This window comes from Entelurus aequoreus, linkage group LG13, assembly GCF_033978785.1.
Source record: "Entelurus aequoreus isolate RoL-2023_Sb linkage group LG13, RoL_Eaeq_v1.1, whole genome shotgun sequence".
Classification (NCBI taxonomy): Eukaryota; Metazoa; Chordata; class Actinopteri; order Syngnathiformes; family Syngnathidae; genus Entelurus; species Entelurus aequoreus.
Window position 1 is genome coordinate 45,921,077 of NC_084743.1, and position 16,628 is coordinate 45,937,704.

At 39.9% G+C, this 16,628-nt stretch overlaps 1 protein-coding gene across 1 annotated transcript in view; it reads right to left on the reverse strand.

Moving 5' to 3' along the window:
- Nucleotides 1-16,628, reverse strand: part of LOC133663875 (endothelin-converting enzyme-like 1) — a 176,543-nt gene that overhangs the window by 43,724 nt on the left and 116,191 nt on the right. The window contains exons 8-10 of the mRNA XM_062068591.1: nt 6,934-7,156; nt 818-916; nt 299-373 (exon numbers count right to left, since the gene is read on the reverse strand). Coding sequence (XP_061924575.1) covers nt 299-373; nt 818-916; nt 6,934-7,156 — 397 coding nt within the window. The remainder of the gene's footprint in view (nt 1-298; nt 374-817; nt 917-6,933; nt 7,157-16,628) is intronic.

A 16,628-nucleotide genomic window follows, 5' to 3' on the forward strand; every position in this document is an offset into this window, starting at 1 on the left:
TGGTCGGATAGAGTGTTTTTCCTGGCCTCAAGTGTCTATAACACATTCTAGAAGTATGCCTAAATATTGTGGAAAGAGATTGATTTTCATATATCATACAGTGAACATTAAATGTGCTCCCTGCTTGGATCAGCACACTTAATTTGAAGGTTGTTTTTTTTCTTTTTTTTTAAAAAATCACTGGGGGCTCATTTTTTCTCTCCTGTTTTGTCCATTTAAGTTGTATCCCAGGATTCATGATGAAAAATCATTTACCAGGTGGAGAAAGTTGCTGAGAAAGTGACTGCTCATAACTCACCCCGTATTCTTGATCTATGAGCTCGGGTTTGAGCAGGAAGTCCGGGTATCCTGTCATGACCATCATGTACTTCAGCTGAGAGAAAAGAGAAGAGGAGGATGACGAGAGGCAAAGTCACAGTGGAAAGTCTCTACTCTCCGAGCCGTTCATTTGCGTTGACTTCTGGAGGCGAGCACACATGTCAGTGCGCGCACACGCGTCAACTAATCACGCAAACCAAGTAAAATAGGATTACAGGAAGCTCTTTATATTCAGCAGGGCCCTCTAAAAGGATTATAAGTCCATATTGTAAAAGTATTAGAAGGGATATCTTGCTGTGCAGACCCTAAATCAGCACCGCGGAGAGATCCGGATTCTCAAAGTCAAGTCCTTGATGTATTCTATCACTTAGTTTCATCTACCCAAGCAATCAATCAAACCCCCAGTAAGAAGAACTCCAAAAATAATTAAATCCTTTACAAACACTAAATCGGATCTGACAGTGTGCGTGTGACGAAGAAGCGGAGTTAGGTTTTAAACCTTTGCTCTGGCGGCCTCCTTGGTGGCTTCATCCATCCAGTCAAGCTCCTCCAGCCGGAGGTCCAGGGCGTGCTTTATGTCCTCCACCAACTCTTGCACCTGGAGGGGATCAAATGACATTTTTTAAGTCCATTAAAACAGATTTCCTTGCTCTGCTTCTTACAGTAAGTTAATATAAGCTTAGCGGGGCAACATATTTCCAGCAGATGTCGGAGGAATTTTAGTCCTTTCACCTGGCACTCTTCTTCTACTACTTTTTAAAACACTGGCTGCAGTAGTGTACAATGATATTGTCTGTATGCATACATTAACACTTATTTAGAATATGCATCTAGAATAGCACACACTAAATAAAAAAAAAACAGTTTCTGCAATCGGCAGTGTGTGCTCTGACAATGCACTTGAGGACAATTTATTTATTTATTTTTAAAAATTGTAAATCTACACACAAACATTTTAAACACAGGAACTTCTTACCCACTAACGCCACCTTGGTGCTGGATAAGGATTAAAATCTCTATTGCAATATGTACGGCAGGTTCCTGGGATAACGATATATATCACAACATTATTTTGTATCTAAAAAAATAATAAAAGCATTTCGAAGGTTCCCCAAAATTAGACTTAGACTTATAAAAACTTTAATGATCCACAAGGGAAATTGTTCCACACAGTAGCTCGGTTACATACGATGGCAAGGATAAGGATGGAAAGGATCGTGCACACAAGGGCACAAAAAGAAGGCGAAAACAAAAGGTATAAAGTAGACAAAAAATGTAACATAGTAGCAATATAAAATATAACATATATGTAATATTTACATGTTATTTATACAGTATATAATATATACTAATATATTATTATATTATGTTATATTATTATATAATATATACAATATATAACAAATCCCAATTACCATGTACATTATTACAGTATATGTAACAGCTGCAGCAAAAAAAAAGGCCAGCATAAAATAGAGAGTAGATCCAGCAGAAAATATACATTATAAACAAAGAGAGGTAGCTAAAAAAGAAGCGGTCAGGTAATAGACAGATATCATCTATTGCTGTATGGCGAGTGATTATACAGCTGGATGAAGTGCGGAATGAAGGAGTTCTTGAATCGCACACTGTGGGAACGAAGCTGAAGGAGCCTGTTGGAGTATGAGCTCCGCTGTCCCTCAATTGTCTGGTGGAGTGGGTGGGCAGGATTGTCCATGATGGCGAGCAGTTTGTCCATTGCCCTCCTGTCCCTCACTGACACTAACGCCTCCAACTGCGTGGGGGAGGGGGGGGGGGGTGTATATTGTAGCGTCCCGGAAGAGTTAGTGCTGCAAAGGGTTCTGTGTATTTGTTCTGTTGTGTTTATGTTGTGTTACGGTGCGGATGTTCTCCCGAAATGTGTTTGTCATTCTTGTTTGGTGTGGGTTCACAGTGTGGCGCATATTTGTAACAGTGTTAAAGTTGTTTATACGGCAACCCTCAGTGTGACCTGTATGGCTGTTGATCAAGTATGCCTTGCATACACTTGTGTGTGAAAAGCCGTAGATATTATGTGACTGGGCCGGCACGCAAAGGAGCACTGTATTTCTCCCTACGTCCGTGTACACAGCAGTGTTTTAAAAAGTCATAAATTTTACTTTTAGAAACCGATGCCGATAACTTTGAAACCGATACCGATAATTTCCGATATTACATTTTAAAGCATTTATCAACGGATAATATCAGCAGTTCGATATTATCGGACATCCCTAATATAGTGTAATATATTTGGGAGGGTTGTAGTCTTTTTATGGCTGTTAAGTAGAGGAGACACGGACATCAGCGTGGATCTACGTGAGCTTTATTTTTCAACTCACATGTAAGCAAATGCGCCACAGTATTAATTCCAGGTCTTTCAACAATCGCTATTCCTTCAGAATCAAAATATATTTTCATATATTACATATAGCCTATTATTTGCGCACTATTGACAAGTGATGCGCCAAAATTTGGTCGTCTTAAATAGACTTTGAAACCGGATGTGGTGATGAAATATCAATTTCCGCTGGCGACTGCATCTTTCCCCGAGCACACGAATGACGCAGCTCACCCAAAGCTCACTAAAACATTTGTGTCACTTTCAGGTCGCATTGCGTTTAGACTGTAAAGCTCAGATTCCAATCAGATTCAGGACTACATCCTAATGTGGCCTGAATCTGATGCCAAAAGATCAGATTTGAAGCACTGGCAAAAAAAAAATCTGATCTGAGTCACTTGAGGGCCCCAAAAAAATCTGATTTGGTGTGCAGTGTAAACGGGGCCAATGATAGCTAATGCCAATCATCCAAATCGATAATATTAGCTAATAACACCCAAAGCTAATGGGCTATGTGTGTTACATACGTACGTAGTTAGGTCATTACGTCATAAAAGCCGGAAAAGGGCAGGATATAAATACATAATAATGTTTAAATTACATTGGAAAGTTAACACCCTCTAATCGCAAACAGCCCCTTTAATCGGCATTGGCCTATTGCATACTTTTTCACGGAAAATGGTTGAAACTTATTGGTGGCTGATCCTCAATGTGCATTTCTAACCAGAATAATTCTGCATGTGTCCCCCCCTAACCCTGAAATGAAAAATCACTCGCCATCCTTGTGTAATCCTGCAAAAAAAGAATCAAACACTTGTATCTTTGGCAGAAGTAATAATATTATCACAAGAGTACAAAAAAATATCAGTCTTGTTGAGGAATATGTGCCAACCCCTTGGCACATGACGCGTCCCTCTGTGTTGGTTATTTATCTTTAAAGCTTTCTCTTGTTTCTCGTTGTGTGGCTTTGTAATTATTTTTTAAAGTTATCGGGTCAAGGCTTTACATTGCAATCTTTACTGAACTACATGTGAGCATCAGACCTTTAGACAGACCTCTCTTAATATGGTTAGCACCTGTGCATGGTTCTCTCTCTACTAATCAGAAATGTTTTAAGCACATTTCCTCGCCTATTTTTGGTTGGTGGTGTCACTTTATTTCAAACTTGCATACAATTACAATACATCACATATTTCCAGTTGTTTCTATCTAAAAAAGAGCAGGACATTGTTATCACCAGGAAAGATGAGGTCACCTACCTAGGTTCCATTCTAGAGGCTAACCTTTCCTGTGATAAAATGGCTACCAAGGTAATCAAAAAGGTTAACCAACGAACGAGATTTCTCTACAGAATCTCCTCTCTGGTCAACAAAAGCACCATGAGGATTCTGGCGGGAACTCTCGACCAACCCTTTTTCGGTTCCCTAGCACCTCCAAAACCCTCAAATCTAAACTCAAACATCTCAGAACAAGCTAGTCAGGTTACTTCTAGACCTCCACCTCAGATCACACCTCACTCCTACCCACTTCTCCAAAGTGGGCTGGCTCAAGGTGGAGGACAGAGTTAAACAACTTGCACTGAGCCTAGTCTATAAAATCCACTACACCTCCCTGATACCGAAGTACATGTCAAACTACTTCCTTAATGTAAATGACCGCCATAACCACAACACCAGGGGGTGCTCCACTAACCACGTTAAACCCAGATTCCGAACTAACAAAGGTCTTAACTCATTCTCTTTCTATGCCACATCAATGTGGAATGCGCTCCCAACAGGTATAAAAGAAAGGGCATCTCTATCCTCCTTCAAAACCGCAATAAAAGTTCACCTCCAGGCAGCTACAACCCTAAACTAACACCCTCCCCGGATTGCTAATAATCAAATGTAAACAATCAAATGCAGATACTTTTTCTTATGCCTTCTGATCTCTCTCTCTCTCTCTCTCTCTCTCTCTCTCTCTCTCTCTCTCTCTCTCTCTCTCTCTCTCTCTCTCTCTCTCTATGTCCACTACTTGCTGTCCATATCCTACCACCCCTGATTGTAAATACTGTAAATAATTCAATGTGATTATCTTGTGTGATGACTGTATTATGATGATAGTATATATGATAGTATATATCTGATAGTATATATCTGTATCTGAATCAATTTAAGTGGACCCCGACTTAAACAAGTTGAAAAACTTATTCGGGTGTTACCATTTAGTGGTCAATTGTACGGAATATGTACTTCACCGTACAACCTACTAATAAAAGTCTCAATCAATCAATCAAAAAGGAAGAAGCAGAGTTTATATAATCCTACCCGTTTTCGCATAATAACTCATTTGTTTGTTGTCTATTTGTAGCTTACTGGTTTCAGCAACTTTGATGTATAAAATGTTGACTTGCCACATGCTTAAATTCTTCTGGAGGCAGCCATTGGTTGGAAAGCTTTGGACACACCCAGTGTAACTGTAAGGTGTAGCATTTCTATTAAACCACCCTACATAGGGTGCCAAATACTGTGTACACATTGGTAATGATTTAATTTATTAGAGCAGGGGTGTTCATTGAGGGCCACATCAGTATTATGGCTGCTCTCAGAGGGCCGCATGTAACAGTGAAGTAAATATATATGCAGAATATATGCAGATTTTTAAAACGCCCACATTACTGGGAAGAGAAGATGCAAATATACAGAATGCGCAATGTGATTTATCAACACTCATCACCGCTTTGCGAGCACTATTTAGCATTTTATTTAGCACGTCTGAAAAGTATGTGTACACACTCGGTGACGGACAATTGTGTACACATATGTGTGTGAGTCAGCATATTTGCATGGTCTGTCAGAAATAAAAAATATTAGACATATTGTCTATTCATCAACATCATTTTATAATTTTTGTTTTTTTTATACAGTTTGTTTCAAGACATATTGTTAACATATCTCCAATAAAAACTTCTTGAAGAATGTATTTTTGCATCTTGAGCACAGTGATTGTGTAGCCACTCTCCCATGAGCGCACATTCTGCGCTGGAAAAAAAAAAAAAAGGACAAAAAGTCTGTGTCTAAAATGCCCATAAAAAGTGGTAGAAGTCTCCTGCATGTTTGAAAACACAGCAAACGCCCCAGGTAGGAGCTTGATAAAATGAAAGTACAGTAAATGATTAAATGGTGAATGCAAAATCCTCATTTAAATAAGGCGGTCTGTACAATTTCTGAAATTTACACTCAGTGTTAATAGATCACACGCAACACGCCCACTAATAGTACACGCTATTTTGGAATTGCACACGCTGTTTACCGCATGGTAATAGAATCTTAGTAAATCAGGCCCTAAGTGCTTTACTGACCCATATTATTTCTAGACTTTCTAGAGCCACAGAAAATGTGGTGGGCCAGATCTGGCCTTCTAGGCCGTGAGTTTGACACATATGTATTAGAGTGTCAAAAATAGACATTTTTATGGGTGTCTCAATGACTAACGTTTTTTGATAATTTGCAAATGGTCTCAGGACGTAATCCCCGTGAATAGCGGAGGTATACGGTTATTATCATACTTATTGATATTTAAATACAATATAAACTGTGTTGGGTGAGACATATTCACACTAAAACAGTGTTTTTCAAAACACATTCACATTATGCATTCTTCTGTTTTTTCTGTTTTGTTAGCAAATTGTGGCTCAACATAAGTGAAAGTGTTAAATTGACATGCTGGGCACAAGATGATAAAGAGTTTGGGGTTGCAGAGGTTAAAAATTCCATTGGAAACCAAATCCCCATGTCCTAGAATGGGCACGAGATAGAGAGATAAGAATAAGATGGACGGATCAAGGTGAGAGAAGGAAGGACTACGGGTGATCGAGGGCCACGGGTGTGGGATTAGTCTGAACTGGCCGAGAGAGTGTTATGATGGCCATGGATAGAATGTCCGGATCACAGCTCTGTTAATCCATCTGAATTATCTGGTTGTTTCAGAAACCACTGATGGAATTTGAAGAAAGACTGATATAAAAAAAAAGTTGTTAAAAGTACTGAACCAACTTGGAATGAAATATTCCTACAATAACTTATTGTATCATTGAAGGCCAAAGTCAAGGTACATTTTTATCCTGTTGCAATTGAAGGATGCTTTTGCATTGCTCAGATTTTGTTTGTTACATCCCATAAAACTGATAAGCATTCCATTCATTGCTACCGTGTAAAACAACACAATGAAAGGCATGCATTCAAGATGCCGTGCATCCACTTGCCAGCATGCATTCCTACCTTTGCTTTGCTCTGTGAGGAGAAGTGCTCCTGGACAAAAAGTGCTCCCAGGGCCATGCCGAAGTGTTTGTTGGCCTGTGTGAGACACATTCTGCCCAGCTCCAGCTGCTGCTCGGTGCCATCAATTTCCCGAGAAAACTCATGAATGGTGCTCCTGAAGGCGGTGGACAGATTTTCGCTGAGCGCTGCCACAATGCGCCACAACATGTAGTTATGGAGAACCCTTGGATAGAAAATACAAAGAATATATCAAATAAAGTATTACAAAATAGAAGTGCCCCCCCTCACCCATCCTTTGATTTTTTTAGTATGCGACCCATGGCTGAAAATATTTGGATATCTCGTGTATAATGATTACATAAATACAGAAAATATACTACCTCTTAAATATACAGACTTTGACCAGACCTTATCAACCAATAGGAAGATAGTCTTGAATCCAGACGGTGGTCTGGACCGGAACTTTTTGACCTAGCGGAATATCGGAATTATTGAAACAGAGTGAATTCTCTTGATGGAGTACCGATCATTTTGGATACAATACCGATAGGGTTTCCACAAGACTGCCAATTTACAGTGGAAGCGTGGCTACGGGCGTGATGGGGGTGTGGTCAATATGACATAATCATATAATTTGCATAATCGCGATGATGCATATATTTTCTTTAAAACGTCTAAAAATTGTTATACATCCATTTAAAAACTAATTTGTGTTATAAGTAATTAGAATGAACATATATTTTTTTCTCAACTTGTCCAGGGTATACCGTACCTGCCTTCCGCCCGAGAGCAATTGGGATAGGGTCCACACCCACTGTGATCCGGAGAGGCACAAGCGGTAGAAAATGGATGGATGGATATATTTTTTCTTACAATATATTGTTTTGTTTTAGTTTTCAATTGTTGCTTCTTAATATACAATGTAATGGACTGTACTTTTTTGAGAATTGTTCAACTTTCTAAAGACTTATCCAATCCTTTTAGTGACATTTTCTTTATTTAAAAACGGCTAGGCTTTTATCTGAGACAGTACTCATGACCTTTAAATAGTTTCTTAGTGCACATTTTGTAGATTGCTGTCCGTGTGTGTATCTCAAATATACATTAAAGCATGTTCACCTTGCAGACATGCTGCCTTTGCTCCAGACAATTGCACGCGTCTTGCTTACGCCATCACAACATCCTGTTTGGCAGTGCTGTGTCGGTGCATCACTAGTCAATAATGCGCAAATAATAGTCTATATAGCCGTTGTCGAGCTGCAAACTATTACAAAACCTAGTACCATGATTACGATTTTTTCAATGACCACTAAAATACAAGAAAAGACCAATCTTGTGTACTTATTGGATAACTTTTAGCTGTTAACTGGCTGTCAAGCATTGACACTAGTGTCCAGTCGAGGGTGTTCCCTACCTCTTGCTAAAACCAACTGGGATAGGTTCCAGCTAACCTGCGACCCTAAATAAGTTAGGTGTAGAAAATGGTGGGTAGTGAGAGCGGAGTCTAGGGCAAGTTCAACCCAGGTGGTTCATCCCCATGCCTTTATCCCATACCGCACAGGGACCGTAACTTGGTAGTACACATGAGAGGCGTGAAGACCACCGAGCTTAAAGCCCGGGCTGGCCAACTCAGCAGCCAGCCCACTCTTGAAGTTGTCAGGGAGTGAGATTTACTAACGTACAGATGGCTCAGCCACACTGGCTGGAGCCTGTTACACAAGCAAACAACTAAAGAGAAAAAAAAGGTCTGGAAAATCAGTTGAGGCGGTTAAACCAAAAGCCGCTCCATGTGTCCGCCTGGACTGCCTTTTTCATTAGCTCTAATCTTAAGAGTCTGAGAAGTAAGGAGAAAACAAAGAAGAAGACAGTGACTGAGAACAAATAGAGAGTGGTCAAGTCCAGTACAGTCTAAGGGTGGACAGAAGGGGTGGTGCACAGAGTAATTGATGTCAGGCTCACTTTGATACACTTTAAAAAATGGTTGTGAAGTTCCAGGAAAGATAGCAGTAGCCTAAGACTTCTGCTTTTCCCCTTCATTTGTTAATGACATCAAATTTGATCCCTGCATCTAACCCGTCACAACCGTGAACACGGCAAGCATGGACTGGGATTATTGCTGGTTTGCAACCATGAGACCTAGAGGCACTTCCGATTTTGGCTTAGGCGGGAAATAAATCAATAGGTCCTGTTAATTTATATCAGTACCATCTGCGGAGATGTCTGAGTATTATAGAGGGAAAATAGAAAGTGATCACTTAGCAATGGGAAGGACATGCTAACAGCCAATCAGGTAACAGTATCAACTATCAAGTTTGGTTGAATCATCTTGTTGTCTCGCTGTTGATGGAGTGAGAAGATAAACTGTGATATTTTGATATATCAACTCAATAACAGAAACTTGTCCTAAGTTTTGTTGGTTTTAATGCATACAGTGCGGCAAAATCTGACACTTGTAATGTCTCGGTCCAACGAGGAGCTTCCCAAACTACGCTTTGTAGTGTTCAATGGCTTTTACACTACTGCCATCTAGTGTCTCAAAACTGCAACTACCTTCAAATCTACTATACAACAGAAGCTAAAATGAGTGCTGTAGAGAGCGACAAAATTGGCGACAAAACTGGAATAGTCAACTTGACAGTGTGGCAGTTTTTTAAAACGGATGATTGAAAATAAATGATGTTGAGGAAGATGGCGATGTCAGACCAGTGTGATTTGCTCGTTCCCACCAAGAGCAGTAATACAACCAATTTATTTTACCATCTTAGCTGCACTCATAGCTTGCTACAATTCTCTGGGCATAGCTTCACCTGTAGCTTTGCTACATTTAATCGAGAGTAACTTGTAGCTTAGCTTCTTACATTTTGCAAGTAGCTTGCCCATCACTGCTGGGTGCGCATTTTGTTAATGCAACAAATATTGCTTTGTCACTTCCGGTTTCTTCCGAACAATATATATATATATATATATATATATATATATATATATATAATATTTTATCAAACGCTTTTCTTATTAATATAGATTAAGTGTCTATCGCGATATATGATATATTGATGTCATTTCATAGGCCCAGCCCTAGCATGTACTACAAACAACTACAGTAGTTGTATGAAATGATGTAGTATTATTATTCAGCAGACTTTTGTGGGTCTCTGCTATGCCTTTGAGAGCATACGAAAGTTCAGAGTTGGCAGCAAGCTGTGTTTGTGTACTAAAAGTAATGCTCAATTGTCCATTTTGTTGAGTCAGGACAGAACAAACTCAAACATGTCAAACGCAGCATCAGTAGCTTCTCCATATTTTCATGGATAAATGTCCATCCTTTAGATGTTTGTAGCTGCATGCTGCGGAAACTGGCTGTGGCTTGTGTGATGCGGACTAACGGTGCTGCGTTTGGGCTGTCTTGGTTTGTTTGTCTGATTCTCCTTTGCACTAACTTTCTCAGTCCTAGTGGTTTTTACGGCAGCACCGTGTCTCTGGCTGTCCGCTGTGGACAATTCAACTTCAATCAATGGCGGGGAGGCAAGTAACTTAAATCATGCTAGCAACTTAAAGCACAACAAAAAGCCGAGAAAAAGCTTGTATCATGAAATACTCAAGTACTCGTAAGTTCAGGTACTCCTGTAGGGACATGCTGGAGCACTGCACTCATTCACTGACTCCAACAATAATACATATTACTGATATTTCGCTGTTATAGCAAAAAATACTAAAACCAGAAATTATTGTAAATAAATTGGTGAAAATATTTGCTACAGCTCTTGTGGTGAATTCCATTAGATGTTGGTGCATGTTAGTAAATGTTTCTTTAACCTAATGATGCAAGTCAAAAACAAGTGTTGAAATTGTGGAAGAGGTGGTAAAAGTGCACCATTCATTTATTCATTCAAATTGTGTCTTCCCCCTCAGACGACAGAATGCTGGTTTGCTCTTGTGCCCTGCTCTGCTGGGTGCATTCATTCAATGTGCCTTGGGGGACAAACACCACTCTCTCCCATTGTGAGGCTCTATCTGAGGCATGTTGTTGTTGCTTCCTCCCCAATTCATTTTCCCTGTATATGACATATCTGGAATCAGAAGAGGCTTGGCAATAGCACCCTGAGGGTCCTGCCAACAAAGCACTTGTGTTGTGAATTTAATTGATGGCAAAAGGTAAAGGAAGGTGTGGTTGGGCCACGGAGTGTGATAAATACAGGCTGTTACAAAGCAAATTAAACATATATCTTGAAACTAGAGTGCTGTTGGAATGCAGACTTTATGTCTAATCATTTGTATGTTTTGCACATATACTGTTCATAAATTATTTACACTGTTGTTTACGTGTTTGATCATATAAAAGTAACCACTTCATTCATTGTGTATTTACAATGGTCCTTATTTACAGTTTTCCAGTTATACACCACTAACTTAAAAGGGACTTGGTTACAGGACGAGAGCATCAAAACAAGGTCTGCCGTGAATGCAGATTTGATGAAGTCGCTTTCGTGGAAGCTGCTAAACTTTCAAAGAAGACAAATGATTTGTCATCCTGCTGACACGGCTTTGATATGTGATGAAGGACAGAAACATTTTGGAAATGGACAGGATTAAGTGGTGGTTGAGCATCATCAACATCATAACATGTTTATGTGTTAATTAGTTACTAAATTACTTAGTTTGTAATGCCAGACATTAATGGCAATTAATGAGCGATGGTATTGGAGCTGGAACTAATCAGTCACTTTTATTGCAAATGTTGATTCGAAATCAAAGGAGTAAATACAGTACAGGCCAAAAGTTTGGACACACCTTCTCATTCAATGCGTTTTCTTTATTTTCCTGACTATTTACAATGTAGATTGTCACTGAAGGCATCAAAACTATGAATGAACACATGTGGAGTTATGTACTTAACAAAAAAAGGTGAAATAACTGAAAACATGTTTTATATTCTAGTTTCTTCAAAATAGCCCACCCTTTGCTCTGATAACTGCTTTGCACACTCTTGGCATTCTCTCGATGAGCTTCAAGAGGTACCTGAAATGGTTTTCACTTCTCAGGTGTCATAGTTTTGATGCCTTCAGTGACAATCAACAATGTAAATAGTCCTAAAAATAAAGAAAACACATTAAAATGAGAAGGTGTGTTCAAACTTTTGGCCTGTACTACATATGCGAACAAATAATGTGAAAAGACGACCATGCACACCATCGTATACGGTCTGCGTTGCTGCGGCTAGAGGTTAGACTTTATTTGGAGGTGCACGTTAGAAGATACTGGTGTGCTAGTGTCTCACCGCAGAAGCCTAATCCAGGTTTCTGAGATTAAAATTGAAATTGAAACCAGTAATTTACAACAAATGCGTGCTTGGACAGTAGCGAAATATCCAAGAAAACTCAAGGGTCAAAATGATTGTAAAGTACAAAAATATGTACACACTGGCCTTGTTTGGTAGTTTGGTAGTGTGGTGTTTAGTTACTGTACTCTTAAATATACACAGCATCTGCATGCACATGTCATTTTTTATTACTAACTGTGCCAGTGATCACACGTATTGATTAAGCTTCCTTGACATGAAGTGAAACTTTCCCTGTTTTCTTTGCATCAATTTATTTAATGTTCACATAGTGTACCGTGATCAAAGGACATCCCTTTAAGCACACTAATGACTGGGTTGCACGAAGGTGAGTATCGTATTTTTCGGACTTCAAAGTGCATTTTAAATCCTTTCATTTTCTCAAAAATCGACTGTGCGCCTTAAAACCAAATGCACCTAGTGTACGTATTAATTTTGGTTGTGCTACCGACCCTAAATCCATTTCATTTGGTACATGGTGTAATGATAAGAGATTTGTGTGGACTGCAGGATGACGCCTGTTCAATTGATGACATTGGATTATCCATATATGGTAAAGGTTTAGTATTCCATTAACAACTTCTTTTTCTCTATGCTCTCATCATGGGGCATTCATCTTCTGCTGTTGCCATTTCTAATACAAAGTAGCGTACAGTCCTAACTTACATCTGTCAGTAGACTCGCTATGGAAACACTAAAAACTACCGGTACAACAAAGATGGCAGGGAGAAGACGCTGTCAAAGTGGAGCCACATAAATGAAGACTGCCCACAAAAAGAAAAGAACAGAAAAGCGGCTTGAAGATGATCTGTAAAACTTAATCTATGCAGAATTTTAGACTGAATTTTTTTTTTTTCTCACTCCCTCCGACCCCCGGCGTTTACCTGTTTCTCACCTTTTTTGTAAGGGGGGCCGGAAGTTGGCAGACCCGTCAGCGATCCTGTTCTGTCTCCCTGTAATGTTTGTCTGCTCTTGAATGGGATTGTGCTGAAAATCTTAATTTCCCCTCGGGGATTAATAAAGTATTTCTGATTCTGATTCTGATTCAGATAGTGAATCAGTAAATCACTTTCTCACAGGGGGCTTTCTGTAAAATAACAAATAATTATCAATTTTTAATTGATTATTATTAAAGGTGCCCGAGAGCCTAGCAACTTTCCGAAGCATCAAACAGGTTTTATATGTGGTTATAGTGTATATATATTTTCTCATTCTGTTTTGCACACTCTTGGAGTCAACATGTGCATAGTCATGTACATAGTGTCATGTACATAGTGCAGTGGTTCTTAACCTTGTTGGAGGTACCGAACCCCACCAGTTTCATATGCGCATTCACCAAACCCTTCTTTAGTGAAATGTTGTTTTTTTTTTTCTTCTTTCAAATCCAATACAAATGTATATGTTTTTTTTACTGGTGCAGAAAATGAACCGTGCATGAACATCACCTTGTTCAAAGAACAAAACCAGGATAGAGCATGAACTCACAACAAATTACACACCTGCAAATCAGTGTGATTTCTGCTGTTGCCTTTGAGAGACCAGTTTAGATATGCGTGGCTTCACCTTGGCAAGTGCCACTCTCATGTCATTTTACTTTTCTTCGTTTTTATGTCCAGCACCCTCGCAAAGGATTGCTCGCAAAGACTGGGGGGAATCCATAATTCGCCGATAGGGAGAAGTTTTTATTTAGACGATGAGTCGGGGATGTCTTGACCTCCGCGGAGGAGGTTTCGCCGAACCCCTGAGGCCGACTCACCGAACCCCTAGGGTTCGATCGAACCCAGGTTAAGAACCACTGACATAGTGTATACTTCATATTCAATTTTTTTTTAAACACATGTTACAGGTTATATAACTTTTATTATTGAATGTATCAAATGTGATGAATATGTAATGGACCACAATGGAAACAAGCCTTTTGGCTTTTTGTGCCATCCATTTGCCTATTTAAAGCATTACATGGATTAAATTCTTAAAGATGTCAATAAACTTCTCAATCAATCAATCAAGCCTATTTCTGATTAACCTCCCACATGCCAGTAGTGCTCTGACTCCCTGCAGTGGGTTGCTTCTATGAACATATATTACTACTTAAAACACATCTTAAAGGGTTGACACCTTCACCTGTATAATGACATGTACAGTATGTGTTCGCATGTCCATTTGCAGTAATGGCGTAACAGCAGAATGTTCGGATCAACCAGTTAGTCTTTATCAGCAAAGAAGTGGGAGCTCATTAGCTAAATGGATTTTAATGAGGCTAGTTAGTGAAATGAAAAGACACTGTCCTCCCATTAGCAAAGGTAATGACCCTGAAGGGTAATGGGGGAGATTGAAAGCCTTCAAACTTCACATGCAGTGCATTTTCAGACTGAAAGCGCAATAGCACTTCTCGTGCGTATAAATATGATAAGAATAATCACTTCAGATTGGAAGATATGTGCACCTCAGCTCTGTAAGTGCAATTTAAAAATGAAAAGACATGAAGTGGGGGTTTAGGGCCAGGTTTTTATCCAAAGTCACATTGTGTAGCACGGCTGCATATTTTCACTTCGGATGAGCACTAACATTTATGAGCGCTAAAGCACCATGAAATCCTGTATTTGGTGAACCGAAAATGACATTAAACCTAAACTGAGTGTTTTTTCAAAGCAGGACAACACGCAGAATCCTTAGCTGCAGTGGTAGATATGGATACAAGCTCACAAATACAGAGTCAGCATGAGTGAGGCAATGCAATACTGTCCCATCCTAAACTTGGACTGGCCTTACATTGCACAGCAACAATTGAAAAATGACACAGTACCTTCCCACCCACTCCCACACACACACACACTCACACACACACACACACACACACACACACACACACACACACACACACACACACACACACACACACACACACACACACACACACACACACACACACACACACACACACACACACACACACACACTCTTGAGAGTAATGATGAACAGAAGGAGCAGACGGTGCCGGAGCAGTGGGGAGGAATATGTGTGAGAGAGATTCTGGTGTTGTCATTATGCTTTCCCCTTCATTGAAGGCCTGCTCATCTGGCTAATGGCATTGGCTGCGGTCACCGCAGTGGCTGGAGACTGTATAGAGCGGGCTGTAGAAATGGAAAGGAGAAAAGCGGGTGGAGGAGAAACAGAGTGATGCATAATGTTGGGTAGATGTACAGTATGCAAGTAGGATTGCTAACTTCCTGCAAAAAAGGGATACCTTGCACGGCTGGTCGACCCAATTGCCTTTTTATCTGTGTGAAAGGAGTTTTATACTATGCGCAAGTTGTGTAATAATACAGATACATTGGAAATAAGTGGTTTAATAATATTTTTTGTGCAAAACAACAAATGAAGGGAAAATATGTTTTTCTTAAATTGAATATTTCTTGTTAAACTTAAAGGCCTACTGAAACCCACTACTACCGACCACGCAGTCTGATAGTTTATATATCAATGATGAAATCTTAACATTGCAACACATGCCAATACGGCCGGGTTAACTTAAAAAGTGCAATTTTAAATTTCCCACTAAACTTCCGGTTGAAAACGTCTATGTATGATGACGTTTGCGCGTGACGTCAATGGTTGAAACGGAAGTATTCGGACACATTGTATGTCAATACAAACAGCTCTGTTTTCATCGCAAAATTCCACAGTATTCTGGACATCTGTGTTGGTGAATCTTTGGCAATTTGTTTAATGAACAATGGAGACTGCAAAGAAGAAAGCTGTAGGTGGGAACGGTGTATTAGCGGCTGGCTGCAGCAACACAACCAGGAGGACTTTGAGGATAGCAGACGCGCTATCCGACGCTAGCCGCCGACCGCATCGATGATCGGGTGAAGTCCTTCGTCGCGCCGTCGATCGCTGGAACGCAGGTGAGCACGGGTGTTGATGAGCAGATGAGGGCTGGCCTAGGTGGAGAGATAACGTTTTTATCATAGCTCTGACGAGGTCCCGTAGCTAAGTTAGCTTCAATGGCGTCGTTAGCAACAGCATTGCTAGGCTTCGACAGGCGGCACAGCATTAACCGTGTAGTTACAGGTCCAGTGTTTGGTTCGGTGTCTCCTGATAGTAGTATTGTTGATCTGCTGTCTATCCTTCCAGTCAGTGGCTTATTTATTTTGTTTCTATCTGCATTTAAGCACAATGCTATCACGTTAGCTCCGTAGCCAAAGTGCTTCACCGATGTATTGTCGTGGCGATAAAAGTCACTGTGAATGTCCATTTCGCGTTCTCGACTCTCATTTTCAAGAGGATATAGTATCCCAGGTGGTTTAAAATACAAATCCGTGATCCACAATAGAAAAAGGAGAGAGTGTGAAATCCA